This window comes from Pecten maximus, chromosome 1, assembly GCF_902652985.1.
Source record: "Pecten maximus chromosome 1, xPecMax1.1, whole genome shotgun sequence".
NCBI lineage: Eukaryota > Metazoa > Mollusca > Bivalvia > Pectinida > Pectinidae > Pecten > Pecten maximus.
The window spans coordinates 51305234-51332359 of NC_047015.1; the positions used below are offsets into that span (position 1 = coordinate 51305234).

General features: G+C 34.8%; 3 protein-coding genes across 3 annotated transcripts; 2 read left to right on the plus strand and 1 right to left on the minus strand.

The window, feature by feature from the left end:
- Positions 1-597: 597 nt before the first annotated feature.
- On the plus strand, positions 598-10175 carry LOC117316725 (DNA-directed RNA polymerase III subunit RPC4-like). The gene is made up of 11 exons (XM_033871513.1): positions 598-701; positions 1568-1694; positions 2237-2341; positions 2913-3091; positions 4196-4398; positions 4781-4904; positions 5605-5736; positions 6152-6261; positions 7043-7198; positions 8575-8703; positions 9652-10175. The coding sequence occupies exons 2-10, from the start codon at positions 1618-1620 to the stop codon at positions 8695-8697; spliced, it is 1209 nt and encodes a 402-aa protein (XP_033727404.1). The 5' UTR covers positions 598-701; positions 1568-1617; the 3' UTR covers positions 8698-8703; positions 9652-10175.
- Positions 10176-11345: 1170 nt separating this feature from the next.
- On the minus strand, positions 11346-19654 carry LOC117337372 (WW domain-binding protein 2-like). Its single transcript, XM_033898344.1, has 7 exons — positions 19549-19654; positions 17720-17822; positions 16537-16675; positions 15993-16082; positions 15088-15228; positions 14064-14162; positions 11346-13632 (listed from the first exon to the last, which is right to left on the minus strand). Exons 1-7 carry the CDS (start codon positions 19605-19607, stop codon positions 13466-13468), a joined length of 798 nt encoding a protein of 265 aa, XP_033754235.1. The 5' UTR covers positions 19608-19654; the 3' UTR covers positions 11346-13465.
- Positions 19655-19802: 148 nt separating this feature from the next.
- LOC117337381 lies at positions 19803-25846 on the plus strand. Its single transcript, XM_033898355.1, has 4 exons — positions 19803-19839; positions 20208-20589; positions 21653-21781; positions 23170-25846. Exons 2-4 carry the CDS (start codon positions 20313-20315, stop codon positions 23403-23405), a joined length of 642 nt encoding a protein of 213 aa, XP_033754246.1. The 5' UTR covers positions 19803-19839; positions 20208-20312; the 3' UTR covers positions 23406-25846.
- The last annotated feature ends 1280 nt before the right edge of the window (positions 25847-27126 follow it).

Below are 27126 nucleotides of genomic sequence, written 5' to 3' on the forward strand. Positions count from 1 at the left end.
GACCGGTAAAAATTTTGCCGACCATCGTTTAAGCTTTTCTAGATACACATGTATACAGTATACATGTAGTTTAGTGAACATAGGCATACAGTATATGACGGTATATTGTTTATCATCTGCGACGGATATATTAAAAACCTGGCAAAGTCATTTATGTAAGTTGACACAATGAGGTCCTTTCATCATCCCATCTGGATGAGTTTATGCCGACTAAATCACACTGGTCAGTATCTTTGGAAGGAAAACTCCAATCCATTTACTTACTCGTTTGCTGGCCAAATATATAACTCTTGAACGCTAGTTGACACCATCTATATGCAGACGGATGGTATTCTAAAGACGCATAGAGAGTAACGGAATTATAAAGAAATAATTAAAATGTAAAAGTAAATCTTTAATAAGGAATTTATCGTAGTTCTGTTTTTAATGCATTTGAAAGTTGCCCGCTATGTAACACTAATGTAGCAATACATGTCTTTTATGCCTCTTGTGACCAGGTGCAGTTGCTTCCCTTGGTTCGAGGAGCATGTAAGACTTCAAATGATTGGGCTAGGATATTTTCGTCAACTAATCAGCGAGTTCGTTTTAAAATACGATATCGTCTGACGAAAACATCAGCAAGGAGTACATGTGTTTCGTGCAGCTATTTGTTACCATGTGAAATCCACGGACGTTTGTTACAGGACACATTTAAAAATGAGGCGCGACCATATTCGAAAAATGGGGTTGAGGCAGGACAGCATGGATAGACATTAATCTAATATTTACGTTCAGTATATATTTAGCACAGGCACTTGGAAACCAAATACTACTATAGCTGCAATCAGCTGGCAATGATTGTGAATGGTTATATTTTAACCTACAGCACCCTATAGCTAGGTATTCCAGCATTGTTATAATTATGAAAATAGTCTATTTAATGCAAGGGCCTGTGCAGCAGTTATTTAATGACAAAACGAGGCCATTGTCCATAGCGAAAAAATCGGAGAAAATCTTGTTTACGTATACGTATTCACGGTATTGCCCTACCAACAATAATCCGAAGGGTTCTGATGTTAATATAGCCTTTCAAGCTGCCTACGTAGTAAGATCGTCAGAAAATTCGGACTATACCAACAAATGCACTAGCTAACATACTAGGCTACTCCAACCATAGGCGCTAAGCACGTTTATAAGTCCAAGACCGATTATAGACTAATATATAGAGAGTCGGTCTTGGACTTATAAACGTGATATTGTGTGCTAAGCACCTATGCTCCAACCTGAACCATATTGCAGGTTAATTGACACGGCGAGAAATTTATATTTATTTAATTGAATATCGCATATACAGTAATTGTAATGTGAATATCTATATGCATATACTGTCTGATCAACTACCAAAATCAGTAAAAAGGAAAAAAGATAATATTGAAAAAAAAAGCAAATTTCTGTACAAATGTTATCATTTTGAATGGAACATATGGTTGATGAACTTGTAAAAGCAGTAGCATATCTGATCCTATGTTTAATGGTTGAAGTTGTGTTGATAAAATTTATAATTGTGTCTTTTTGTCTTTTATTATAGAATAGATAATATCCCCTCAGAAACGTCAATAACTGCATCAGTTTAGTAAAATGGCATCAAAGAAACAGCCAGATCTGCCTAGAGGCCTAATAGGACGCACAGGTGCCCCCACTGGGAGAGGGGCAAGGTGAGCTGTATATTTGAAATGAAATCCCAGAGAATCAGAAGGATCATTAAAATATTATAAGGAGCAGGGATCTCTAGATATAGTTGGGCCAGGCAAGACATAGCTAATTTTGGGGCCATGCATGGATTACAGTAAATTGTTTCAACCTTGGTTGTTTTATAAAGGGAAGTTCTTTTGGAAAAAGTTGGAGGGGAAAAAAACTATTATGGGGTGATTAGTAGCCCCAGATCTGCCAAAAAAGTAAAAAGCATAATAGCTGTGATGGTTATTGTTATATAATAATATATAGGAATGGTAAGATTAATTAATATGGTGTGTACGTAGGTGCAGGTGTGCTGTAGCTATATAGGTGTTAATCTGATCATAATTAAAAGAATGCTTATTGCATGGAGAAATGAATTAAAAAGTTTTGATGTGCTTGAATGAATGGTTACAATAATAAGTTTTTATGATCTAAAATCAAGCATACATGCATGTAGTCAAGCCAGACACAGAAAGGGAGTAAATTACATACACTGTACATGAAGTTTTATTGATTGCAGATTGCCGTCCATCAGAGGACCAAGAGACTTGACCCTAGGAGGAATTCCTAAGAAAGTGTTCACACCTACAATTCCTGCAGCTAGACGAGACAAAACCAAAGACAGGTGGATAGATTTATACAAAATGCACCTGACTTTGTTGGCTTTTAGTGAATTGCCAAATTGATGTATGCCACTTATATTATCAGAAACATTGGTTTGATACATAGTTCTACTGGTGTGAAACACTGAGAAAACAAATCACACATACGTATTAGGTATAAAAATAAATCATCCCATAACATTTGTAGGGAGAAAATAATAAAATGAGAATATGCTTAGCATTCACTATGACATACACTGCATAAACTAGATAATTTTTTTTAATTTTGAGACATAATTTTCTTTAGAGATGTGGAAAAAACACCTTATCCAAACATGATACATATCAAAAATATTTGGGGTAGATAATTATCATAGATCAGTAGACCGAAATAGCAGTCATCAATTTTCAAAAAAAAAAAAAGTGTCAAAAACATCTGATAAATGGCGGTAGGAGGGAGTTTAGAGGATTGAAAATGCATCTGTTCTTTTTACAATGAATAACTCCTCATAAGAATTCATAAAGATTATGAATTAGCTCATCTAGTTCTTGTTTAGTCTGTTCCTTAATACATCTTACATTCTCTTCACAAAGTCAAGCACAAGATGAAGGTCCAAAAAAGGAAAGCAAAAGAGCTCACAGTGCTGATAGGAAAGGACCAGGATCAGAAAGGGGCAGAGGACGTGGAAGGGGTCGAGGAAGGGGCAAACCACAAGATGTCATCCAGTCACATTCCATATTTGAGCAAGGGCCTACTGAGAAACTGGTCAAAGGTAGTGTTTGTCTGTCATATCTCCACTACTTTAACGAATATGATGCACTAAATGATTTCCTTATTTGAATTAAATGTATCTGTTCTGTAATACAAAAACAAAAAAAAAGTTGAAAAAAAATTGGTTCCCATTTCAATTTAAGAAATATTGCGATTTATATTGTATGTGTGTATTTAATAAAATTTTTTTTTTTTATTAACCTACAGCCTACAGGGAAAATATTTTTGATATTAAATGAATTATATCTTGAAATGACCATGAAGGTGGTAGTCAGTCTAATAGTATATCTGTATTGATGAAAGCATACATTTAAGATATGTTTATTTTCAACCTTATGCTACTTCCCAGGTTACAGTATCTTCACTAGCCAAGGCTTCTGATTACGTTACACTCCATGAACCCTTGGCAGATATAGTCTTCAATTCTGGCCTTCTGGATTCGAAATTACCACCCTTTACACATGAAATTTTCGACCAATCAAAACAAGTGTTACCGATGTACTTCATTGGTGATGTTTACAAACACACGTGGAGGCTTGTCATTTTATGAGATATGTGATCAATAGTTTCTATCAATTGATCAAATACTGTGAATGTTTCACCAAGTACTGTATGTCTCTGAAATTAGGTAAACTGCCATGACATAGTCAACAAGGTAGCTTTGTACTGGGTGCCACAGATTTTGTTTACTGCGAAACCAAGCCTGAATGTAAAATGTGATTTGATTGGATGCCCTGGGATTCCAGGGAGTGACGATTTAAACACGACTTCATCTGCCAAGGGTTCGTGGAGTGTGACATAATCAGAAGCCTTGGCTAGCGACGATGAGGTTACAGATACAGTCTCCCAGATAATTTACTAACCCTGTTACAAAGTCTGAACTATTGTCTTGTACATGTCAGTTGTCAAACTAATATAACTATTTTATTTATATCTGATGATTTTTGTATCCACTATTCAGAAATCTTAGTTTCATTAATATTTTCATGAAAATGAATTAATTCTATTCCTGCATGTTGAATGCCAAACAATTCGCGGCTATATATATCTGTGGTGTTCATGATAAAAGAGTTGTTAATCATTTGTATTTGGTTGATTATTTTAGGTCCTGGGTTCTCTGGTGACTACTTAGGCAGTGGAGGAGGGGGAGGAGGAGGTGGTGGTGGCGGTGGTGGTGGTGGTGGTGGTGGTGGTGGAGGTGGAAGCTCAATGTCAGCCTCGGGGGCGGGGGGTATCAGAACAGGTTTTAAGAAGGACAGAGGCGAGGATGAATCAAAGCAGGTTCTGGACTACCTACTGAGGGATGATGTAAGTCTATGGAGATATGACGTCTGTATATAAAGGATGATTTTCAGGTATTTTATTAATCTACTGTCAGAGTGATGATGTATTCTTTTACCCAGGGCAGGTATATTAAAATGTTCTCAGGATGAGATAGCCTTGCCACACTAGGGAAGAGACAGAATCATGCATTAAGTTTACTATTAACAGTGAATTGACCATACAAATGTAACATAACATTGTATGACGGGATCAACATGGTAAGAGAAATAGAACCATTCAGCCTTGGTATATATAACAGATATGAAGTTTTTTATAATGCTCCCTAGAGGATAGAAATTTTATTTATCTAAATTAAGAGATGATGTGAGTGTTGAAAGATTTTAATTTGTGTGTTCTCCTATTTCAGTTTATAGACACTTCCATCCAGAATGAGGACCCCACCACTCAGCCTGTAGTTTTACCTCTGTGTGCCATGGTAGACAGCCACACCCGACCTGACCTTTGTAAAACCAGCAACATAAAAGTAAAGAGTAAGTCCCATTTACAACATATGTACATCAGTTTTATATTCTCTAATGGTCCATCAGGTCGGCGATTTTACATCTACATCTATATAATATTATAATGATACCTTCATCTAGCTGAGGGTCACTTTACTAGGTACAGTTAACCTCCGGCAACTTCAAATCGGAGGGTGGTTCAAACAGGTATTTTTCGACATAGCAGTATAATATTCTTTTGGCCCCTGATATAACGCGATGTGGCATTACTGGTCAAGATGAAGTATGTGATTGGTCAGTGTAGAGGTAAATGCAAAATGCAGAGGTGCAGTTATAAACGAAACAAAGTTAAGATTGAATGCAAGCTGAATAAATGGATGTATCTTTTCAAATGACACATTAATGAAATCATATTCGTGATTCGAATGCAGTCTTATTATCACTGAAAATGATTCAAACTGATGTAATTTTGTTATCCGTGCTGAAACGCATTTGTTCTTATTTCACCAGCAGTTTTACATTAAAACCACCAGCATTTAAACTACTTCAAAGATATTTCTTGTTTCAGTTAAAAAACAATAATGTCCAGCTGGTGTTAGTTTAGCTAGATGAAAGTGTCATTATAATATCATTTTGAAATAATGCTAAAAAGGGGACAGAAAGTATTATTGTCAAGATAGGACTTGCATTCTTTTCATTACATATCAACAAAGCTTGATTTAATTTTTAGAGGAACCTGGGTTTGCTGAGGATCAGATGGACGGTTTGGACACCAAATCGCCCAAAGTGACAGGACTGAGACAGTCTCCGGTTGTTGACGATGAGAGTTGTGATCAGCTATTCACAAACCTTGGAAAAACTGGTAAACCTCAACTTGTTCATAGTCACACACATTTTTACAGGATAACATAAAAGTTTAAGCTTCTAATTTGAGGTTTATGAGGCAACTTGAGGTAATAAATACGTTTGTCATTGGTCAAGATTAAAGGATCAAAGGTCACCTTTTACTTTACCAGTTTGGAATTTGTTTATACTAGGTTACGTTATACCATAATGATGATCTTGTTCTCTGATGAGGGGGTATAGGGTATAGCTATGTGAGCCCTGGTCGCTGCCCTTGTACCTGTACACAGAGAACTGTGACTTATTGTATTTATGATTCTCTGATTCCATGCCTCTAATGAATGTCAATTTTCTCCCAACGGAAAACTGTGACTTATTGTTTTTCTGATTCTCTGATTCCATGCCTCTAATGAATGTCAATTTTCTCCAAACAGAAAACAGTGACTTACTGTTTTTCCAGTTCCCTGATGCCATGCCTGGTGTTCCAGCCAGCAATAGAGATGGTGATGGTGACAATGGGCACAAATCTGGGAATAAGAATGATGTACGTTATGAAAAAACTTGGGACTTTGATTTGTTATCATCAACCAAATAAAGGTTTGACAGGGATATACAAATGGCTTCCATCCATCTGCTCAATACAGTTTCCAAAGCTTTTCTGAAAAGTAATTTAAAACAAACCTTATGAAACTTGCACATTAACCTTGATACCTATTAATGCCTTTTGCTATCATGAAATTTTCATTGTTGAAATTGTTCATTTCCCTGTTAAACCTGATGCTCACAAGCAAATTCCTGGGATTTAGATCCTCCGCTTTCCTGACATATTTGTAGATATGTCTGACACAATTAATTGTTACGGTTTAATCACACTTTATCGATGGTCCATCTTCCAACCATCTATAAACTGTCCTCCTTGTTATCACTATTTCTTGAGAAGTGCTGAAAGGAAATTTCCTATACTTGATTTGTAGGTTCCCCTTAGTTTCTAGTTGTGCCCCTTCAATTTTGAGTCTATTCGGTAATTACATAATGGCCAATAAGTACGATCTTAAGTTTTAACGTGATTGGAATTGCTAAACAAATTGTCCCTAGACAATGTACCAATTTGGGTGATTAGTATTGTACAGCAATACCTTGTTAGACACTTAATTTTGTAACACCACATATATTTCAAATGATGCGAAGTCAATGCCCTCCCAAATATAATGTTCAGATCAGATACTGTTTGAACATGATGCCGATACCATCTTCATGGCATTCTATGCTGTACACAGAACAAAACAAAAAGTTCAGCTATACTGATGCAGTATTCCATATTACAGGACGACTTGGCCAAGAAGATGAGCTCCTGTTCCCTCTCCGATTTCTCCGAAGGATATATGGGAAAACTGGTTGTGCGGAAATCTGGACGTACACAACTTGTGCTCGGCAACATCACACTCGATGTTTCCATGGGAACCAAGTGTGGATTCTTGCAGGTATTTTGACTAGTAGGAGTTGTTGTCCTCATCAACCTCTTTGCATAAACTAGAGGGAATCTGTACTGTAATTTGTTACAGCCAAAGTCCTTTGCATATCATACCTTGAATCATAAAAAGCAAACCATCTGATTGGGTTATATACAATTCATATATACAGACATTACGTCTCCATTATAGGCTGCAATAGCTCAATTTGTTAGAGCGCCAGCCACGTAGCCTCGGGTGAAGATCCGAGGTGCGTGGTTCAACACTACCTACCCATGTCAGTTTGAGTTTTTCTGGAAGTTCGGGTGTCGTGGTTGTGTCCCTAGACAAGACACTTTACCCAAGTTGCTCTGGATGGCATGTGACGGGCCTCCTATATGTTGTTCAGTGAGGTAGTCACCAACTACTACAAAGAAACCCCGCCTCAAAATGACACTGGCTATTCACGGGGCGATAAACCCAGCAAACAAACCATCATTACAAGGTGGCACCTTGGGACACAATTATATACCTTTGTTCCATTCTGAGGAATCCAAAAAAAGTCTGTTGAACATGATTTACCATAGTTAGGACCAGTCAAATTCCTATAAAAAATTGATGGGGACCAGGATAAACATATTGTTATGCGCGATTCATAAGACATATTCTACCATGTTTGCTATGCAACGCCAGTTTTGATTGGCTAATGGGTTAGTCTTTCCTTATTTTTTTATCACAACGCGAGTTCGAATCCTACGAAGCCCCCCTTTTTTCCATCCTTTTTTTTTTTAATTTTCAAAATCAATGCCATATGATAGATGTTCTTGATTGTAGTACTGTAGTGCCTGTAAAGAAATGTATATTTTATCAACAAAAATAATTCAATACTCAAGAAATAAATTACAAGGTTTTCCCGGGGTTTCTTTGGTGTTATTCTTTTAGAAAGAGGTAGATCTCAGAACTAAACAGTACATGGTAGAATAAAAATAATCAACTTTAACTCGTGTATTGTTGCAGGATATACAACTCGGACTTGGATATTTTGCAATTTTAATTAATAACTCAGGCCTGCGGCCTTCGTTATTAATTTAATTGCAAAATATCCTCGTCCTCGTTGTATATCCTGCAACAATACACGAATCATCGTTAATTATTTCTTAAATAACAAACTGTGTCTTTGTATAATAGATAACTCTTTGTTGTTGCTAAAATGTTGTTCTGAATTTTAGTATGTTTGAAGTTGATTACAGTATACAGGTACATTTTGTATATGATTCTGATGTTTAGAACACAAGCACATGTTGTATTACTTTTGCAATTTGGTCGTGATTGAATGCTTTAAAAGTTCTTATGAAAACAATCAAGTTTAATATAAGCTTGTAACAATTTTATTGGGGTTTATTTTGCAGGATTTAGTTTCTGTAGAAACCAAGAATGGTGGAGGAGATCTCGGTCACATGGCTGTCCTTGGGCATGTCGACAAGAGGCTTGTATGCACACCTGACTTTGACAGCCTGCTACTTACCTTATGACAACGGGTAACTGACAGTTTATAATTACAGTAATGTTAGTTTGTCATTTATTGCCTGCTGTTGTTTACCATTTCTGCCTCACTGGCGTTTACCATTCTGTCACTCTGTTGTTTACCATTTCTGTCCCTCACTGTTGTTTACCATTTCTGTCTAACTGTAGTTATCATTTCTGTCCCTCTGTTGTATATCTTTTCTGTCTCACTGTTGTTTACCATTTTTGTCTAATTGTTGTTTACCATTTCTGGCTCACTGTTGTTTATCATTTCTGTCCCTCTGTTGTATATATCTTTTCTGTCTCACTTTTGTTTACCATTTATGTCCCTCTGTTGTTTACCATTTCTGTCTCACTGTTGTTTACCATTTCTGTCTCACTGTTGTTTACCATTTCTGTCCCTCTGATGTTTACCATTTCTGACCGCCGTAGTTTACCTTTTCTGGCCCTCTCTTGTAAATTGGTTGTTTCAATGTCGTTTATCCCTCCTGTGAATATCATTTCTGTTTCACTGTCATTTATCATTTCTGGCCTTCTTGTATATCATCTTTGCTATTAATATCATTTCTAACAATTTTGACCAACCATTGACTATCATTACTGACCCCTTGTTGATATGTATGACCCCCGTTATTAATCGATTCCGGCCAGTGTATCAGTAAATGTGACTTATAACCTAACAGTTTCTATACTTTGTATAGGTATTGACTATTGTCCCTAGTTACATTTATCTCTGATTTTTAAATTCAATTTGTCTTACCTTGTTGATATTTCCTGGCATCACAGTGTCAGCCTTATTACACTTACAAAACCAAACATGTGTTTTGAAGTACATTATATTTCCTTTCTTCTAACATTAAATTTTATACTTCAAATGTACATTTTGTGTTATGAAAATTAGTTTATTAACTTCTTGAAGAAATAGTTGGGTTTCTAAAACTGATGTTTTTCTTCTCTTACAGATATAAGGGTAAAAGATGGAGAGGGAAAATCATGCATGAATATCACCAAGATGTCCCTCAAGGATTACAACTGTGTGCTGGCACATCCTGAATATTTTATGAAGTTGTTTACGGATGTGGGCCAAATCCTACATCACTGCTCTTCATGAAGTAATTTCCCCTAAGTTTACAGTGCTCTAATGGAACATCTCCCGATGTATAATAGAGTCATGTACCGGAATTTCTCACGAAGTCGACGCTACAGTGCCCCAAAATGCAGTAAAGTGTACACCTCTCTTATAGAGAATCTGCAATAAAACATCGACTTAAGCGCTTTTAAAATTGTATATATCACAGAAAGAAAGTACTGAATGTTGTTGTATGGTAGATTGCAAAAGAAGTTACCAGGTATTTATACAAAGAAGTTAGTGAAATTTGAAAATGTTATGATGTATGCAAGTTATGAAGACGGCACATGGAAGAACCTATGTATTATTGTATGTATAATTGATAATAAATTATGAATAAACTTTATTTTCTTGTCACATGTTTTTAGTTGTCCTGAATTACAAAACACCTGTTAAGATGTATTATACCTGTTGTCCTACTGAAGACACAATCTTTTGGTAATTATTGATGGTAAGATAACTTTTTAACTCATCTAAACCAAAGGTCTGGTGAGCATATGACATTGCGCGACAATTTCTTTAAATCGCTACCCGTCATAAAGTTAATTATGGATTTGAACCCAATTTGGTCAGAAATATCCTTGGGAGAAGGGGAACAGATTTTGTATTAATGACGATTCTGACCTCTAAGGGGCCAGATCGGAGGGGACTAATAGGGGAAAGAAAGGTAATTTCTTTAAATCATTGCCAGTCATAAATAAATTATGGATTTAATTTGAACCCAATTTGGTCAGAAACATCCGTGGGAAAGGGAACAGATTTTGCATAAATGGTGACTCTGATCCCCTTTGGGCAAGATGGGTGGGGTCAAATAGGGAAAATAGAGGCAAGTCTTTTTAATGGCTACTTGTATTTTTGAAACCATTGAGATTTGGTTTGGTTTATTTTGTTTAACATCCTATTGACAGCCAAGGTCATTTAAGGATGTGCCTGGTTTTGGATCAGTGAGATCCCCACCCCATACCCATATATACCATTGTTGGGCATCAAGAGATAAACACAATGCTGATGTAAAAATAGGCCCAGGGGTCTTTCACCACTCTAAGTGACTTACTTTCTTTAAATACAATCGTGTAAAAACAATCCCTGGGTTCTTTTCACGACCCTAGAGTCTGGACTTTGTTTCTGGGTTATGTCTTTAAAACCAGTTGAGAGCCCCACACAATAACCATATACTGGTATAACATTGTTTGACATCATCAAATAAAGCTATAAACGAATTGAACATTAACATTATTTTGATGTTTGGTCAAATCCAACCAGATGAGCGATACAAGCCCTCTGGGCCTCTTGTTTCTTGGGTAGAGACTTAAATCAAGAACCAAACTCCAGTGGATATTGTCCTTCCTTAGTTTACATAGACTAATAATGTATTTTCACTGTGCAAATTTACTGGTACACTTTACATTGAAATCCAAGTCAACATACAGCGCTTTGTAGATAGGGCGGTACCCTGGAAAAATGTACAGCTGTGCACAAACCCTATTAAAGGATACAAGTTGTAAAAGTGATAATAAAAGAAAGAAATCATTTTTACATTTCTTTAATATGACGACATCATGCAATGACACATAATGGCATATACATCGCTCATGTCCACAAAAACATAAAATCCTATATTGAAAGTGCCAGTTAAGCAGAGAATCATTTCTCTATAGGCTGTGAAATGTATATATCAACTTTATCACAGGGTTTGACTGTACACCATACTAGGTATGTTAACTACATGATTTTGACATTTAATAGGGAAATTAATATTCAAATCAGAGAATGCTGTACATAGATATAGAGACGAATCCTTCACACAAATGATACATGTATAAAGATATTTTCAATATGGAAATGAAACAAAGATGTGAAAAGAGTCAAATCTTTTACAAATAAAAGGCTGAGTGAAATTGATATACTGTACATAAAATGATGACCTCTGATTATCGTGATTATCAAGATCATTGTCAATAATTAAAATTAATGATTTATATTAATAAAGACAAAATACAAAAAGTGAAATCTGACTTTACCGATACCAGAATTGAAGATGCACAAAAACAATTCCTCTTGCCTTTTGTGATATCTTAAAAGATTTTTCCAGCTCGAAATCACAAAGGTTTCTTTTACACCCATGATCATGTCACTCAAAACTATCTTTATATCCTAAACACCTGGTACTCCTTAAGCTTGGTATCGTTAACCTCAGGTTTCACACCTTGTCACTAAACACATGATCCAATACATACAAATACATAGATTATCAAAATACCTTATTGTACTGTTTTTCCCTAGTTTAGTTCCGAGTATAAATTTGACAAGTGATAGGAAATCCTTACATACAAATAATTTTGGAAAAACCTCATGGAAAGGTTAATATACACCAACAACAATAAGGTATTATATAGCTGTTCAATTTCACAGGGCTAATATTTTGCAGCTTTCCGAGTATTTGATTTCACACAACTATGCCTTGTATTATACTTTAAAGACTTCAAGTCATTTCAGTGCGCATATAAATACAAGTGTATGAAATTTTGTGTGTATATATTTTCCTGCTGTATTTAATTGCGTCAAATGAAGTGAAATTAAATGCCCTACGAATATTAACAACTATACAGTATATAAAAATTTATATGAAATCAATAACAAACATACAATGTAAATTGCTCATAACATAAATATCACTGTCTAACAATGCTTACCGTAATGATACAGTACACTTCCAATCTGCAATAATTCAGCTATAACATTATTATTTACTTTAAATATACCAGTACAACTCTAATTCCTCTGATCTATGGTAATCCCCATACAACATTGTGAATCTGTCATTAACATCAAACACAATTCAACTTTACTTGTATTTCAAATTTTTTTTCCATTCATAACCCTCCTGGTGGATTCTGTTGAGTGTCCGAATCAAACCTCGAATGTACGTCACATTTGATATATTTCTATGCAGACAGTAAATCCAAGGTGCATCAAAGGAAAACATGGAAGCAGCTACAGTCTTGCCACGAGAAAAAATGCTAACAAAATTTTCAACAGTTCTGTGGAGAGTATATGAAATGTCATCTTAATAGCTCAGATTTCTCTTTATCTTAGTGGCAGAGGTGTACGCTTAGAAAATGAGAGGCGAAACTTGTCTCAGCCCAAGATTCAACGCCTTGATGGAATTGGCCAGGCAATTGCCTTTTGAACTTTATATCATGAATATATTTAGGGCGTTTATCGCCTATCCATCAAATTTAAATACAAGTGCCCCCCTCCCATTCAGATAATGGAATAATAGCCCCTTAAAGTGATCCTTTAACTTGTTACATATGAACATCCAATCAACCAGTATGGACATCAATCACTGCATGCATGACAATTTTTGTGTTTTTTTTTGTTCTGTTGTTAAAACTTTTTAAATTTAAGAATGTATGCTACATTACTTACATTTAATACCTGTTATTTTTTGGAAGAGTTATTTCCCTTAAATATTATGGTGTGGATCAAAATCTTTTTGAAAACACATGAATGTTACAATAACATAACATCTATCCTTAATTCCAAACAGCCAATCATTATCAAAAAGTATAAGAACTTCTGCAGGGCACAGCGTAGATCTCAATAAGTGTGTGAATTACAGACTCCAAAACAAAAGGACATGATCAGTTGTTCTTCTTAGCCGCCTCGGAGTACGATGGGGGCGGGGCGCTATACTGAGGTGTGCTGTAGGGTGGGGCCTGGTATGGAGCCCCGTTGTTGGGCACATATACATTGTGGGGGGTGGATGGGTTGTAATAAGCCCCTCCTGCAGCCTCCTGGGCTTTGGCATCTGTGGAATAAAAAGTTAAAAAAAAAAACTTCAGAAAACAGGTTTCTATATACAGGTACAAAATTTTTACATATATATTTGTTAATTTATTCAGCTACCGTGCATTTAAACATTGAAAAATTATTAAAAAAAAATTCTTTTTAGTTTAAATGAACCTTAAACACGTACCTGCACACCATACATGAGTGCGCACTATATGCGAATATTTATGGGTTTGAATACTTTATTGCATATTATTGAGTACAAAGCTTCTTGTTTCTGATATCTGAAACGACTCAAATAATAAAATGCTGCATTGCATGATAATGAAAATCAATATACCAATGTACATATTAAATGTAATAAAAGATATCAATTACATAGACAGCAAAGTACATGTAACATTAATCTTTAATTATGACCTCTGCTGTATAACTAGAGTTTGTGTGTACCTGCAGCGGTGCCATTGGTCTGCGATGGAGGATAGGGTGGAGAAGAGGGGTCTACCCCTGGGTACGGTGGTGGAGCGCCCGTGGTATACACATATTCCGCTGAAAGACAACAGATTATGTCAAGTGGTGGGGCACATAGGAATAAACTCGGTTCAAGCATATCTGTTTAAATACTTGTATCATACATCTAAATTTGATACAAACTGGAACATTATCATCTTCATGGAAAATACTTTTGCATATACCCACACTGTGACACATGTAGTCACTATAAATGGAAAAAAACATAAATATGCCGGATGCCTGTTATTGCCTGGAATGAGCACATGATCTACCCAAACCAAGCACTGCTAGCAAATAAAGACATCGATTTACTGCCTGGGATGACCTCGATCAAAACATTTGTTGATTAAATTTGTGACACCAATATCTACCAAAACTATGCACTGCTGACATTTAATGTTCCAATAAGTGACTGTGTCATGAATTATTGGCTTGATGAACCTGAATGTAAAGATTATTGATTTGTGAATTACAGTAAACACTTCATTGGCACATAAACCAAACAATTGTATAGACTTTGAAGTTCCTGCACTCATCTAATATCTGAAAATGTCCTTGCTCCATGGCTTAACCATAACGAATATTCATACCCTGCCTACACCGCTCTCTGGCAGAAATTGTCTGTTTGTCATCCAGAGCTATGTTATCGCAGCTATGACTTTAGTTTACCAACGATCTGCTTCACAATACTCGTGAATAGCCGAGTACACAGTATTTGTTTCAGAGCTGAAAGTAGTCTCCTTAAGGGTTGATGTATTGTCGAACTAAAAATGGAAAATTTTCCGAACAAAATGTGTTTACGTAATTTTATTTTAAACTGTTCTTCCTTAGTTACTGGTTTACCACTTTTCCTACGATAGATAGTGTTACATTGATAGAAATATCTCTTAATTTGTCCCTATACACAGTCTCCCGAGTGTTATTTATAATCGGGACATAGTGAGGGGCCGGCAATACTTACGTGGTGGAGCTGAAGGGAATGCCGTGTGGGGTACCCAGCCATAGTTTGCCTGGGGTGGGGTATAGGCTGGGGGTGGGGCCTGGTAAATTGGGCCCTGAGGGGGAGAGTATGCTGGAGGCTGGTGCCGGAAGTTCCTGGAGGCTAAAAGAAATTCAGTACAAAAATATACAATTGTCCGAGTGATTATTGGAAATTTAATAGACTCACAGTGCAGTAAACAGGGTATTATAGAAATGTGTTCCATTCTCACTAATTACAACCCAATCCAAAATATTTCAATATTGAAATGAATATTTTATGGCACATTTGATATTTTTTGCCCAATCAAAAATATTTCAATAATGAAATGAATATTCTATGACACATTTGATGTTTTTTGATCATCAAAAAACGAATCTGAAGATTCTACAATTGTTTAGTGATATTTGTTTTTTAGTTCACTTTAGTTTAATTTTCCAATACAGGATCTAACTTTCATCATCTTCGAATTCACTGGACTAAATAAAATAACAACACTGATCTAAAACAAGGTTATTTCAGCGGGGAGTTAAATTTCGTAATTTTGATAGGTAAACCATACATACGGGGTTATTTCTGTGAAGCAAAATTTCTTTTTCGCCTATTCCATAAATACCACATGTATCGCAAACAATACACATGGAGAAATTTGCATGGTTGAACAGGCTTTGCATACTTAGCATAAATTTCCACCTTTTGTAAATTTTCATGTTTAAAGCATGTAATGAATAGTACTCAAAATGAATCGAGACACAATGTTATCTATTTAACTTGAACTTAAGCTCTGTAATTATAAACAATTTCTTGATTGATCTGGTGCATACCCACTCTATTTTATTTTTTGTTTTTTTTAATGACATAGTTTGCTCTAGAAGCATTCCACATACCCAGCTGGCCAGCCTTCAGCATTGCTGTTCCAAACTCAATGGCCCCACCATTTGTAAACCAGAGCTTGAACCTGCAGTCTCCCATCCAACCTGTACAAAACAAGTTACAAACACTCTTGTTAGTCCTGACACAATTTGTTTCACATAGAATATATATCATATTAATGATTAATTTGGTTAGTGAAACCTCACTAAATGTGACTTTTTTAAAATTTTTGTAATAATGGAATTAATCTCAGAGTATCATCCCTTTTTAGCTCACCTAGACCTGAGGTCCAGTGAGCTTATGCCATGGCACGGTGTCTGTCTTCCGTCAACATTTTGCTTTAAATCGCTACTAGTCTTAATAAAACGCAGAGTGGATTACAAAAAGGTATACAAATACATTTATTTTCTGCTTTTTAAAAATATGTCACAAAATAAGAGTGTCCAGATTGTGAATTTTCATGATTCCTAATTTTCTGACCTTGGATTAGTAACACACAAAACACCTTCTTTCAAAGTTGCTTCAGTAAAATGAAAACACCCTTTAAATTAGTCTTACCGTTATTTTCTGGGTTGATTTTGCCTTTGATGTAGTTTGCTCCAAATACAGGTTGTTCTAGTTCAACCTCTCGCATACAGTAGAACGGCATATTGAAAGACTGGAGCATATCGTCTGTTTTCTTGTTTGTGAAGATAACCTATAAGTTATGGAGGGAAAAGATTTAATATGACAGTAGTTATACTGCTCAGTGAAATACATGTAATAATGGCAAAGCATAAGGGAAATGGTAAATCTTAGAAATCAAATGGTTACTTTTGTAACCAATCTCCCAAAGATTGTGTGTGAAAATCTCATAGATGCCATTCAGGTATGTGAAAGTCTCCAAGAGATTGTACATGGATATGAAAATCTCCTAAAGATTACATGTGAAAATCTAAAGATTGTATGGGCATGTGAAAATCTCCTAGAGATTGTATGGGAAAATTTCCAAGAGATTGTATGCAAAAATCTAAAGATTGTATGGGTATGTGAAAATCTAGAGATTGTACGTGTGAAAATCTCCTAGAGATTGAACATGTGAAAATCGAGAGATTATTTGTGAAAATCTCCTGGAGATCATATGTGAAAATCTCCTGGAGGTTGTACATGTGAAAACAAATTTCAAGGATGAGGTAACCCAGCTGACCCTAGAATAATATACATACATTGTAATTATTATGACGTCACAGAAATTGACTGTAATATTTAACTATGGACAATGACATGACATCATAAATTGTGAATAGTGTAACAAAATGGCTGTTCCATTTGATTAGACTTCCACATTTTGACTATGAAACCTGTCAAAATTGATATTTTCTGAGTTATGTGATAAGAAGTATCTTAAATTTGTTTTCATTCCATATGAGATTTTATGAAACTTTTCTTGATGTTTTAATTTTTGTTCGTCAATGCTCACAAAAATAATAACTTCAAACTTGTTTCATGATATATATCTCCTATGAAATGAAAATACATTTAAGATCTTACATCTAATATGTATTTGCCTGATAAATATAATATTTAAGTAATTTAGCCACATATGTATATTTCATATTATAAATTAAGACATGTTTTATAAGATAAGTAACACTGGATACATCATATTATTACTACTGATGACCTTGATATATATACACTTGTTGACCTTGACTTTATACTCTTCTTACCATTTTGACCTTGACTCCTACAATTTACATACCCGATGTGTTGTCAAGTATATCCTTCCCTTCTTGGTGCCCTTGAAATGAGCCAAGTCTTTACAGTCAAACCCCATCTCAACGCCATCACAAAAAATAAGGATCCTGAAAAATAAAAATAAATGTTGTAGTTTTGATATAAATACCCGATATGTAAATGTACTACATTATGTAGTTATATATTTCAATAATTTAAAATGTTTGATTTCCTTAAAATTTTCATAAAAAAAAGAGATTTACCTGAAATTATGAAATATTGGAATATTTAAAAGAAATATAATCTTAAAAAGTTTCTTTCTCACAGTGCCTTAAAGTGAAACTAATAAATTAACATAATTACATACATACATCTGCTTCTGATGAAGAGATGGGAATTAAACAAGACATCAGTTGTAAAGGAAGAGAGATTATTACATTTATCATTATAATCTAGTGATCTAAACCTGTATCTAAATCATATTCTAATTTATTACATAATAATAATCAAACAAGAGGAAGCTATTAGATGAATGGTAACCAACCTATATATCTATTTGCATGGTCAGAAATATGTATATTAAAAGTGACAACAAGAGCTGCTTATATGTAAAACTGGAGAGTATATATAGTGTAGCTGGTCATCTCAATGTTACTAGCTCAATCAGGGCACAGTGAGGCTAGTGGGAATTTCCCTTTATATAATCATACACTTATTGCAGGAATCCAGGACTCATTCGTACTGCGAGTTGACTCAAAAATTATTCATATGTTATCTAAACGACTCCCCTTTCTTCTTTCCCACTCTTTCCTTCTACTCCAAACTGTACCCACTCTACTCAATTTCCTATCTGTTCTCGTCAGCTGAAAGGCCGCAAGGCCGTAATAGCTGACATAAAACCCGTTAAATAAATAAATTAAAAGCGGGCATCCATAATTTCGCTGTTTCGATGTTAACACGCGACAATTTGAGTGACATTTTGATAACTAAGACATCACGCGAGCAGCATGGCATAAGCAAGAAAAGAAGAAAATATTTATACAACCTGTGATACATCAAATCTCTTATGGTAAGGATTTGGCAAAAATATTAATCAATTTTGTACTTGTTACTCTCCAGTGAGCCCCATATTCCCTTGTTAGTATGTAAACATGGCGATAATCCGAAGGGTTCTGATGTTTATATCGCCTTTCAAGCTGCCTTGTATCTATGTAGTAAGATCGTCAGAAAATTCGGACTAACATGGCGCTTAATTTGAAAGAGTCTTGCAAATGATGAGACTGGACTTAGGCTACATATAAACTAGCTAGATCAGCGTCAATGTTGCGTAACACATGTACATGTAGTAGGTTTAGACAAAATCTGTTTTGACAGGTCTGTAACCTCATTTTACTATTCAAACTCACTTACATACTTATAACCTTAAGCTTAAGTTGTGTTCAGATGTCTACGATCAGAGACCGCTATATATGATGTTATATACTATAGAGGCCTTACTCTCTAGATCTATTATATGATAAAACACGTGAATTATTATGCACAAAATTATTTGTCTTATTCTTAACAATCAAGAAAGATTTGTACAAAATCAGACAGTGTGATTGTAAATATCGTAATTGTTTTATTTGTTCTTAATGTATACCAGTGCTACGCTGTCAAAATCATTATAATAATATACCATATACACATGTACACATAGTCGTAGATTCTGGTCATAAGGATATTAATCACCAAAAGAGAAACTAGCACCTGATTACGATTTTATCGGGAACAGACCACTGGCAATTCAACGTTCGATTGCCATTGATGTATTCTCCATGAAACTGTATATGCTATTATGAAATAGCTGTCTACCTTTCGCCTGAAAAAATCAGGACACCTCCAAATTGAGCGTGTGCTGTGTTGACGGACATCCTGTAGTATTTTGTTGACTATTCCTGCTATACGTCATTTGCCTATTACCCGGAAACTCATATTGTTGATTTTATCATCAAACGATGGGAAAAGAATCCGAGATGTTCCGATGGTAAAAAAATCACCGCGTATTGAACGCTTGACATGGAAGTAATCCTAGAGGTTGCATAATAAACATCTAAAAAGATCTAGACGACTATTTAGAATGAGAAGACGAACGTCCTACTTTTTGTAAGTTATTACTTAACTCATTTAGCACTGCTAATAATTCGATATTAATCTAACAATAATCGTCTTTTGGAATGATATGATCACATACATTTTGATTTGAAAGTGAAGAGAAAAAGAATTATATGTATGTTAATGGTAAACCTGTATAGGAACTTCCCAGTGCAGTCAGACAGAAATGTGATTTATTAACTAATTCTTTCGCTCCGGTTGTTACTCAACACTTTTTAGAAGTAATAAGAATTGAACGAGGCGTTCTTTGAATTTTTCATTATCTTAACAGCTACATGCTCCATCAATGTTTAAGAATCAGATTATTTATATTCAGAACTATATCAGTATTGGTAGATTAGTGACGTATTTCTTTTCAGATACCCAGAACTATGATTATCCAGTTTGCATATAAGACCTGTAATGCCATGGCGAGTGACTAATTTTTTTAAGACAGTGGCTTTATAACATACCACTGACACAAAATGACAGCTAACCAGCAGGCCTCTAGTCCGAGAAATTCTGGAGGTGTGTCTGTACGTCCAAGCCACCGGTCCTACAGGGCATATGTACGCCAGCAGCGGAGTCTGGTTGTGAAGGAGGATGATTTGGGTAGTCCCCGGTTATGGCGTCAGATGACATGTGGATTTGTGTGTGCAGCCTGTGTAGGACTATGCATGTTGACAGTAGGCAGTGTGTTTATTGCCGAGGCTATACACTCCCAGTATTCCATCACCATCATGCTATGTGTCATGGGAATGGGTAGGTTGTCACTAATACAAATTTCAAGTAGACATATTTAAAGATGTATCACCAATACTTACTATATGAAATGTATCTTCTTTTGAAAAGAGTTCCACTTTATATACATGTATGTATATCAGTTGCCAAAGTTATTTATAAAATAGTACTAATAATACAATTATGTATATATACATGCAATGTATCATGCTCCAATGATTTTTGATTCTTGTGAAAAAAAAAAAATGGACTGGGGTTCAAGGCTGGCTTCTCCCTGCTATCCAGCAATAGTCCATGACCTACCAGGTACTCAAGGTTCCTGTAATTGGCAAATTGTATAAGTATCAGATCTAGATTTACCAGACAGCTGGGGTGTTCTCTTCTCTGTAATAATAAATGTAAAACTTGCCAGACACTTTACATTATTGCTTTGCATGACAACTATTATAGCTTCTTTTTTGGCTTCATGGTCCAAATGTTGTGTTTGTATTTTGTGTACAACACAGCTCAACATGCCAAAATTAACTGCTGGAGGTCTGATTCCGTACTCCAGCCACCAGTTGATATGGGATGCATGGAGCCTGTCATGTTACCACACAGGCACATGCACAATTTGTTGATGGGCTCCATGAGGTTATATATAATTACAATACACCAATTTCCAAAAGGTCTTACCCTGGGTGTTTTAGAATATGAATAGGAGACCATAAGAAATCATGGCAGTAATAATGAAAATTGTCCAGTAACCCAGGGCTTTTGTCTCTGAAAATAAAAGACAAGCCTTGGCCTGGTAGATATATAGGTATACATGCATGTATATATGGGATTGGGATGTATGTTGTAGGGTTTACCTATTGTAATACAAATGTAACACTTTTCCATTTTAAACTATACATGTATGTTTGATGTTGTTTCATCTTTTGCCCATTTTACACATAATTTTATTCGCCATATTTTGGCCCTGATGACCTCTATAGTGTTCATGGGCTGTTAAGAATTTATAACTAACTAACCAAATACATTTCACAAGTTTATATCAGTTAACAGAAAATAGATTTTTTGAAAACTTCTTGGTACTTTTCAGTTTGTGGTCTCATCATTTTGGTTGGAACTTTGATTCTGGGAAAACTTTGGATATCAAGAAAATGGCGGATAGCCCACGGACAGCAGCCCTCTCAACATCCACCACAGCAGTGTTTTCACACCTGTTCAGGTAAAGTACTTCACTAGTCAGTCCAGCTCTCCTAACTAGGGAATTACAAATAGATGTATGTACATGTACAAATATATCAGGTGGTGTGCTTAATACTGAATCAGTGAAACACCTTTTTCATTTCAGAAAATAATATGATAAAATTGTACATTCAACCTGAAGGTCAATGAAAATGTCAGGGTTATTAGTCCTCTACCAGTTAAAAAGGGGTGATGTGTGTGTGTTAGGGGAGAGGGGGGGGGGGGGGCAATCTGATTAAAATACATCTCTTCAATATGCCTACACTATGAAGATCTGAGAAAGTCTGCTGTGGGGTCACGTCCAGATGACCTTTAGATTATCCAATGAGATCACTTGTTCCGTATCCTGAAATTTAAAGCAATTTGGGTCCCGCGGAGCTTTTCATGTCATAGAGATAAATCTAGAGGAACCTGTGAATCAGGAAAATAAAAATGGCTGCACCTATGCAAAAAAATCTGTTCACTCCCTCAACTCCAAAGCATAGACGGCATATTGAAGAAATGTATTTTCATCAGATTAGGGGGAGGGAGAAGGGGACTAGTTTTCCTGTCTGTCCGTCCTGGACATATGTATGTATGTAAAATTCTTTGAGGAATTTTTATCAAATTTCACTCAATTATAAAGGACCATAATATCTCGGACAAGATTGAGTTTACAGGGCTGTTGGCATGGGTCAAGGTCAAGGTTACCGTTACTATTTTTAGAAAATCCCTTTTAATTTGTCAGTACTTTAGCTTTTTCATTCTTTTGGATCAAACTTGAAACACATGTTAAGGATCATAATAGCTAGCAGGGGTCAGTGGGGACACATATATGAATATATATATATTGTTTTAGCAACACTCTGAACAGGGGTTAATCTAGGCTGAACAGGGGTTAATCTAGGCTGAACAGGGGTTAATCTAGGATTTGGGGAATACTACCCATTATGAAGTTTAGGGGAAATGAAGGGCCACAGTGTCTCAAATTATTCTTTAAACTTGAACATTTTACAGCTATTCTCTGCTATAATTCTTACATATTTTTTGAAAATTTCCCCTGTTTTGGAGAATTTTCCCCTGTTTTATGGAATTTTTCTTGATGGGGAATTTGTTTTTATTCAAAGGGGAAAACATTATCAGTGGAGAATACAACCTAATTTCTGTAGTGAAATCGGTCTAGATTAACCTCTAACTCAGTATGCTTGTTTGAATATTTGATTTCAAGGTCACAAGAAATTTCAGACTTGTCAGATCGATTTTCGTTTGATTTCAAGGTCACAAGAAATTCAGACTTGATCGATTTTCAGTATGATGAGAGCAAGTGTTTTGTTTATTGTATTGATCATGTATTAGTTTCTATGACTATATGTCAGTATTTTGTTACAGTAATCAATACCCCTTCCCAGGACCAGCTTGCCTACACTGCTGATCCGCCTCCAGCCTATGAAACCATTATGATGACTGACCTGCCCCCAGGGGTCATTTCCCCCGTCCAACCTCCCGATGCCGAGCCATCCACTTCCCAATGTGTGACCAGACATCAAGTGAAAGCTGTTATGGCGCTCCCTCCAAATTATTCTGATGTATCGGCTCCATTGCCATCATACGGTGAACCAGTTTAAAGTCGGTTTATCTTCAGAAAGTCAGAAACCTAAATGATTTTAAACAGCCAAATATTGTCATTAGAAATTTGTACTTATAAGGTACATCATATGCTTGGCCATTTAATACTGAGTAAATTGACTTTTGTTTTGCAGTTGTTTTAATCTGAAGGTTTCTTTACATAGATTCCTGGGGAAAAATGATTCATATATGAAATTTAAAATTTAAGACCAGATGACATTTTAATTTACAAAAAGTGATCACAAAAAGGTTCAAGTTTTAAATCCTAGCCCAAGTTTTAATCACTTTAACTTTACGAATTTCATTAAACTTGAAATTTTCCATTGGAAAGTATGCATTGCTTGATTGAAGAGAAATTTACATGTTCCCATAGGAAAGAATTTAAGGAATTTTCCAGAACTAAGAAAGGCATTTGTTTAAGTTAAGGAATATTAATGACACTGGGGCCTGGTTGACTGTTAAACAAATTTGATACCTGTATTGTACTAAATGTCCTTTTATAATATTTTAGCATTAAATCTTGTCTAAATTGATATACTTCAAGGTCATTGATACTCATCCTTGATACTCCATTGGTTACAATAATTGCGTTCTGGACAGAAAGCAATTTGATCATTACACCAGGAGTATTAGGGATGAACAAAGCTGTGCACTGCAGTGATTTTGGCCTTTTTGGGACTGGTAATTATATATATAATGCACTCCATTCCCAATAAAGATTCTTTCATATTAAAGCCAAATTCTAAAAATTTGGAGGATTACTACTGAAAATTTCATCCTCAATTTACCAATTTTCTTCCCATAATCCCAAATCGAAGAAAAAAACTTGCACTATGTCACAAATGTTTTTGTTTCTACATATACTCATAAACATTATCATTAACAATATTAAACTTTCTGTGAGTTAACTTTAAGTCATCATAAAACTTGTTACCAGATGATGTCATGGTAAACACAGCAAACATGACTGAACAAAATCACTATGATAAATTTTTATAATGATCGTTTAACGTCATGTGAGATAAGTGGTATTGACCATTCTTATCATGTGATATTATGTTAGGTAAGATCGAGTTACATGTAATATGTTAAAAAATATTACTTTTAACTGATCATGACGTTAAGGTCAATTGATGGCGTAATGTATTAAGATATGGCCATGTGCCTGACGTCATGGAGGATAATAAATTTATGACATTGTGTGATGTCATGTCATAGTCATATATCACTATTGACATTAAAATGATTTCATACAAATATTGGAGACTGAAGATATGATCTTATTTAAATATCTCAGCTTGTTCAGCCATCAAAGTAAAATTGAATAAGTTATAAGAAAATTATCAAAATTGTCAAACTACCGGTACTTTATTTGATTAAATATTCTATGTTTACATGTGATTTTATAACTTAGCGTTGCATTTGTATAAACAAAACTAATATTTATTTTGTATTTTTGCTGTATAATATATACCGTACATATATATTTATTTCAAAAGATCAAAGAAATAGGTATAAAATATCCGATGAAATCTATAATTTTCATTTTATATGTTTTTACGATCTATCTATATTGCTTTTGATTAACGTTAAGCTTCAGCCTTCTCTCATATGGGGCACATATCAAGTTTAACAAATGTATGAACATAAATCATGAAATATATTTTGTGACATATGTGAAAATAAATGTTATTATACTGCTACCATTTGTTCTGCAAAATAATGGCAATATAAAGAGGTTAGGCGTTATACAAAAGTTACGTTAATAGTCATCCACCAATGAAATTAAATCAAAGATAAATGTAACTTTTGCAGTGATAATTTTTATCCATTTTCACATGGAAACATGAAATTACTAGCTCACCAAAACAAATATACTGCTTGACAGGCCATTTTTGTCGATAGCATATTTTTGCAGCTTACAAATGTTGTATTTTCCATATACATGTATGTAATATCTTTCTTTACAGTACTTCATTCAGTCAGTTTAGCAAAAAATTAGGGAAAAGGGAAATGAATTGAATACACCAAGCTTGATTCAAAATTGTTTTGAACCATTTACATGGCTGATATAAAAATAATTTCACAAATGTGTAATTTGTTTGCATATTAAAGATATCGCTATCACCGACTACATTTTGTCTCATTAAAATCTCGTTATGCAATTTGGTTGCAAGAAGCCTTAATTTTTGTTACCTTGAAGTTGTTATTGGTGTATATATTATAGATATTGTACATTCGTTTACTTATGTAGGCCACTCGTGGAATATTTGTTTATTGTGTATTGTTACTTGTGACTTTATACTTGTAAGGCCATGTTAAAGTACTAGCTGTTGTAAGGCCATGCAAAATTTATCTTAATTTATAAGCTTTTTTAAGCCTTACTGTATTAATTGATATGTACAGATGTATAAGCTTTTTAAAAAATGTAACAAATCAATTTTTGGTTCTTTTTATTTTTTGTAACTTTTTCCTTTGTAATTCCACACCTGGTATATCTTTGAATCATTTTTAGTATTATCAAAATTTTTAGTTTTATCAAAAGAATAATAAGGGCAAAATTTAAAAACATAATGGGAAAAAAAAATCAATAGCTTGTTAGAAATGTTAAGTTTCGTTCTCATAAAGAATTTGAGGAAAATACCAAATAAGGTACAGCCAGGTGTTTGATCGATACATATTTAGAATCTTTCCCTGCCAAGAGGGCATGAAAGAGAAATCTTTAACCCCAGAAATGATAATCTTGGTTGTATATAACCCAAGGCTCTGCCGAGGGTTAGACAATTAGGAATATCATCATAACAGTTCGAGATTTCTTTGTCATGTCCTCAATGTAGGGGACGATTATTTTTCCCCCCATCATACTATTTTGTTTACGCAGTGTCTACTAGAAGTTGTTAAAATATTTTTTAAAAATACAACAAAACTTTGACATGACATGAAGGAATTTTTGATGCGACATCATTTCCAGCACATGTTATTCGTCATACCCAAGGGGTTGACAGAAATCACACCCTATGGGTGACCTTGAAATATTGTAAGATATTATAAATATTTGTATTTCCTGTGTTAAATAGCTATGTCCAATTGGCCATATTTCTGGTTTAAATTCTTTAATAGGTTACAGTTCCAAATTTACCTTTTGAAAGCCTTTTTAAGATTACAGATTCCCTTCAGTGGAAAAAACTGTGGATTTCCAAAAATTAAGGAATGTACATGCCACTGGCAAAGAACTAGATGCTGAGAAAAAAAAGGAAGAAGTTATTATTTGCTAATTTAAAATATCTCTGAGTTTTTCTTAACACTTTTTGGTACATATCATTTTTTGTATATTACAAAATCATTTTAATGTACATGTATTTTTATGTTTTCCTTATTGTTTTAAGTGATAAATATCTAAATATTTGAAAAAAATAATCACAACAAAGTTAAAAAAAAACCATAGGAACTGTTGATTTCCCATAGGACAAAACATTTGTTAATTGTTTATTAATTGTTTTGCCTTTTTAGTCCCCATTTCATTTGTGTATCAGTCCTTTTACCGGCTTTAATAAAAAAAAAGTTGCCATGGAGCTTGTGACCATGTTTCCAGCTCGCCATAAATGTTGCTTTACATATTGCTTTGCCATTGGTGCTTTAGTAAAAAGTAAAAAGTTGGAATTTTCACAGATACCTACTAGTACATGTGCATCCTTTCAACCAATGAGATACCCCAAACTC

Coding starts and splice junctions, on each gene's coding strand:
- LOC117316725 (XM_033871513.1), top strand. CDS start 1,618: ATGGCATCAAAGAAACAGCCAGATCTGCCTAGAGGCCTAATAGGACGC. Junction 4,399..4,780: donor ACTACCTACTGAGGGATGAT/GTAAGTCTATGG, acceptor CTCCTATTTCAG/TTTATAGACACTTCCATCCA. Junction 6,262..7,042: donor AATCTGGGAATAAGAATGAT/GTACGTTATGAA, acceptor TCCATATTACAG/GACGACTTGGCCAAGAAGAT.
- LOC117337381 (XM_033898355.1), top strand. CDS start 20,313: ATGACAGCTAACCAGCAGGCCTCTAGTCCGAGAAATTCTGGAGGTGTG. Junction 20,590..21,652: donor GCTATGTGTCATGGGAATGG/GTAGGTTGTCAC, acceptor GGTACTTTTCAG/TTTGTGGTCTCATCATTTTG. Junction 21,782..23,169: donor GTGTTTTCACACCTGTTCAG/GTAAAGTACTTC, acceptor ATTTTGTTACAG/TAATCAATACCCCTTCCCAG.
- LOC117337372 (XM_033898344.1), bottom strand. CDS start 19,607: ATGTCCGTCAACACAGCACACGCTCAATTTGGAGGTGTCCTGATTTTT. Junction 16,083..16,536: donor AATCAACCCAGAAAATAACG/GTAAGACTAATT, acceptor TGTTTTGTACAG/GTTGGATGGGAGACTGCAGG. Junction 14,163..15,087: donor ATTCCCTTCAGCTCCACCAC/GTAAGTATTGCC, acceptor GTTGTCTTTCAG/CGGAATATGTGTATACCACG.